General features: G+C 50.1%; 1 protein-coding gene across 1 annotated transcript; it reads right to left on the bottom strand.

Annotated features, from left to right (window-relative positions):
- Nucleotides 1-359: 359 nt before the first annotated feature.
- Nucleotides 360-1,450, bottom strand: LOC127313880 (expansin-A17). The gene is made up of 2 exons (XM_051344360.2): nt 1,203-1,450; nt 360-1,111 (listed from the first exon to the last, which is right to left on the bottom strand). The coding sequence occupies exons 1-2, from the start codon at nt 1,408-1,410 to the stop codon at nt 471-473; spliced, it is 849 nt and encodes a 282-aa protein (XP_051200320.1). The 5' UTR covers nt 1,411-1,450; the 3' UTR covers nt 360-470.
- Nucleotides 1,451-4,664: the final 3,214 nt, after the last annotated feature.

The following is a 4,664-nucleotide window of genomic DNA, read 5'->3' as shown; positions in this document are numbered from 1 at the left end:
AAAAATGTCCAAAGGTAAAAAAAACCTAGCTGAAAAATGAAGACAGTAAGTAGGACTCTAGCAGCACCTAGGCCCTCCTCCAAAAAGATATCAAACCCATACTCTAGCAGCCCAACAACAAACAAAAGCTTACAAAAACACCAATGTGGGCCGACCTAGCGTCCCAGCAAAGAAACGTCGGGAGCTAACATAATTCCCGGTTAGTCGGGAATTAGCAAAAGCATATAATGAATTATTATGGAACTCTAAGACACGGAGAAGATGTAGTACATAAATCAAGGATATACATTATCAGGAGGACAACTCGGATGGACGAAATTAAAGTTGAGAACAAAACGATAAAAAAAAAGCGAGGTGGGTCGTTACAACTCCAAGTTTAAGTATAGCAAAATCAAACAAAAAGCACTAGCACGTTGATGGATCGATCGAAGTATATGACCGGATCATATCGGTGCATATATGTATATGGATCACCAGAAGTTGCTAGATCCCTGGTACGTGAGGCCGGAGGCCCAGTAGGCGGGGATGGCGTCGCCGCACACGATGGTCTTCTGCGGCGAGCTCCCGGTGGTGAGCCTGACGACGAGACCCACGCTCTTCTCCAGCCTGGTGAATGCCTGGTACGTGATCCCCCAGTTCTGCGACGCGTCGATCCAGTTGCTGCTGTCGGCCGGCCTGATGGACACGGTGGAGACGTCGCCGGCGCCGCCGAGGTTCATCACGTAGAGGAGCAGCCAGTAGTCGTTCCCAGCGACGTAGAACCTGACGCCGCCGGACCTCTGGCACGGGACGCGGCGGTACTGGATAGGGACGATGCCGGCGACCCTGGCGGCGAGCTTGTAGAACGAGGGCGGCGCCATGTCGAAGTGCTGACGCGGCGGGTTGCACCAGCCACCGTTGTCGCTGGCCTGGTACCAGTTGGGCGGGCAGAGGTTGGTCCCGGTGACGACGACGGAGGGGGACCCGGCGACGCACCACTTTGACTGGACGCACCGGATCTCGTAGCACCGCCCGCAACCGAGGCCGTCCTGGAACAGTGGCGTGCTCAGCGCCGCCGTCCTCGTCGAGTAGAGCCCAGCGATGTTCTCGCCGCTGTACCCGCACGCGCCGCCTGCATTAATTTTGGACGCTCACGTACAAGACTTTGCGGTGCAATGGTGCATGTAGGTATATATATGCATGGAGGATCGATGTATACGTACCGAAGTCGTGGCCGAGGCCGGAGTCGTCGCCGTAGAAGGTGGCGTGGGCGTCCTGCCAGCCGGACGTCGGGAAGCCCGTCGAAGGACCGCTAGGTGCCGGAGTCGCCGGCGCCGGCGCCGGCCAGTACTGGTTAGGAAAACCGGCGCTCGCCAGCTGAGCCGCCGCAGCGATCAACACTACCACCACGATCGCCGGAATCCTCTCCATGATCGTCAAAGGGTACTTAACTCGCCGATTGACCGATTGATCGTACGCCGGAGTTGATCGGTACGTCGCCGAGGGAACGCGAGTTTATAGAGGGCTGGTTCACGAATTAACTTGGCGCGCCTGAGTACGTTGCCTCCACGTTCATCTGAAACGAGTTGGGCGCACGTAAGTACGTACAATTTTCTTTTCTAATTTTTCGTTAATTAATTATTAATTTCCTTTCTCTGACAAATAACAAAGTTCAAGGGCGCACGTCTGGCTATCTGATTGTAAACAATCCTGCCGGCATGTAGTATGGGTTTTGCACTTTTCTTTTGCTTGGAATGTGTTTTGTCAAACCTGATCAGATTAATCCAGCTTATTTGTAACCGTAGTTGCGACTTGCGAACCAACCACAGGTCAATGCCGAGTGCAATAACACAAACTCATTTTGTATATATCTTGCATAGGCTGACATGATATGCTGGGATAATGAACAAAGCCTTTTGCTATTAAATTAGAACAGTCGGCAGGTCATGGTTCATGAACACGTACCGCTCTCACAATCTATTCACCGTGAAAATGCATGTCGCTTCTCCCCTCTCAATTCAGTTGCTGCGTTTGGGCATCTCTTTGTAGCCCAACCTATTTCAGACACAAAAATATGTCCGTTTAGTTTGTTTGGGTCGGGTCGTGTACATAAAATCAGTTGTGCCGCTCCTCTTGTCCGTTGGGGTTGGGCCGTGAACACAAAGTTAACTCTGCCACCTCCCTTATCCATTTGCGTCAGGGGCTCAAAATCTCAAAATCAGCTGCCTCCGACTCATTAAAAGAAATTATATATTGCAAACTTTGTTAGACTATACATAATATGGAGTAGTATACATTATCTGTAATTGTATTGTACACATATTATGTACCCCTCTATATAATGAAATAGCCGCACCCACGTTTAGGGTGTCGAGCAGTTGCCACAAACCACGTTTTACATGGCCTCCTCGTGTGGGGTTCCCGCCTCCCCCGCGTCGTCCTCGCCTGGGCCGTCGTCGCCCGGCCCAGCATCACCCTCCGTGACGTCCCCTAGGCCGTTCTTGCCTGCCCCAGGAACCTCGCCTACGCCGTCCTCTCCCGGGTCGGCCGCCTCGTCTGCGTCACTGTCGTCTTCAACGACACGTCTCCACCACCTGCTCCAGCACCGGTTGTTCTCCATCCTCTTACCTGCAGTCAAGCTGGGATTTTTGCCTGAAAGAGCGCTCTGACGGGACGGTTGCATGGATTGCATCTTGCGTTGCACAGGCTGAGGGTGACCCCACTGCGAACCCTGGCATTTTCAGGCTGCTCTCGGTATTCCTCATTGGCGCAGTGCTATGGAACAGGAGTTTCACACACTTCAGAAGAATGATACTTGGCAGCTGGTTCCTCCTGTGTCTGGAGTCAATATTATTGATTCCAAGTGGATCTTCAAAGTCAAGAAACATGCTGATGGGTCTATTGAACGCTACAAGGCGCGGTTAGTGGCCAAGGGCTTCAAACAGAGGTATGGACTTGATTATGAGGATACATTCTATCCAGTTGTTAAACCTAATACCATTTGTTTGCTACTCTCATTGGCTGTCACATGAGGGTGGTCGTTGCGCCAGCTAGATGTTCAGAATGCTTTTCTGCATTGTGTATTGGAGGAGGAGGACTATATGCGTCAGCCCCAGGCTTTGTTGATCCTAATCGTCATCAGCATCTTTGTTGTCTTGTGAAGGCGCTCTAGAGTTTGAAACAGGCTTCTCGTGCTTGGCATGCACGCCTTGGCTCTGTTCTTCGGGCTCATGGGTTTGCCCCCTCTACAGCAGACTGATCCTTGTTTCTTCTCCAGCGCCCTGAGATCACCATGTACCTGCTGATCTATGTTGATTATATTTATTCTTATTAGCTCCTCAGATGCTGTCTTCTGCTGGATTGTCTCTTACTCAGCATATGTACTCTATGGAATTACTGCGCCGAGCTGGTGTGCTAAAGTGCAAACATGCCTCGACTCATATGTCTGCTACTGACGGATTTTCTGCTCTTGATGGGGACCTTCTCACTTTTGATGATGCCACTGACCACCGCAGTATTGTTGGTGGTCTCCAGTACTTGACTATCACCAGGCCTAACATCTCCTATGAAGTTAATCGTGTGTGTCAGTATCTTCATGCTCTCATGACTACACATTGGTCCGATGTGAAGCGTATCTTGCGCTATATCTGTCTCATTGCCCCGTACGGGTTGCATCTCTAGCCTGCATCGTCTTGTGGTCTTTCCGCATTCTCAGATGCAGATTGGGTTGGTAATCCTGATGACAGGCGATCCACGGGGGGCTATGTGGTCTTCTTTGGACCTAATTTGATCGCATGTAATGCTCGCAAGCAAGCTACAGTGTCTCGTAGTAGTATTGAAGCTGAGTACAAGGCAATTGCTAATGTCACAACCAAAATCATATATGTAAAGTCGTTATTGAGAGAGTTGGAAATCCCTCAAGCTCAGCCGCCTGTTCTTTGGTGTGATAACATCGGTGCTACATACCTTTCATCGAATCTGGTATTTCATGCCCGAACGAAACACATCGAAGTTGACTATCATTTTGTGAGGGAACGCTTTGATCAGAAGCTACTCAAAATCAAGTTCATCTCCTCCAAAGATCAACTTGCTGACATCTTCATGAACCCTCTTACACAACCTCAGTTTGTAGGATGTAGGCGCAATCTTAACCTGCTTTGTACCTCAGGACATAGTTAAGATCGAGGGAGGGTGTTAGACTGTACATAATACGAAATAGTTGTAGATTATCTGTAATTGTATTATACATATATTGTGTACCTCTCTACATAATGAAATAGCCGCACTCACGTTTAGGGTGTCGAGCAGTTGCCCCAAACCACGTTTTATGAAGATAATTCACATACCACAAGGTAAACAAAATAGAAAAATATAATTGGGCAAAAATCCTAGGCCTATCTAGTTCTCCTCGCCCTCTTTGTTGGTCATGTTGACGAACTTCAAATTTGGCCATGGCCATGGGACAATTAGTCGCACTGGAGGGGCGGGTGCAGACGCATTCCAGTAATTCGCTGGCGACCTTGGAGGGGCATGCGGCGTGGTGCTGGTGCTGGTGGTGGCGGTGGCAGTGTCGGGTCAGGTATGAACAGGCGTTGTGGGGTACCCTACGCATGCGTCAACTTGCGTATCTGCATGGCGAGACTCCGCCACTCGTTCACCTCCTGCAGCCTCAAGGCAATGATGGC

The sequence above is a fragment of the Lolium perenne genome, chromosome 7 (genome assembly GCF_019359855.2).
Source record: "Lolium perenne isolate Kyuss_39 chromosome 7, Kyuss_2.0, whole genome shotgun sequence".
Lineage (NCBI taxonomy): Eukaryota > Viridiplantae > Streptophyta > Magnoliopsida > Poales > Poaceae > Lolium > Lolium perenne.
This window is presented reverse-complemented; position numbering and strand designations above follow the sequence as displayed.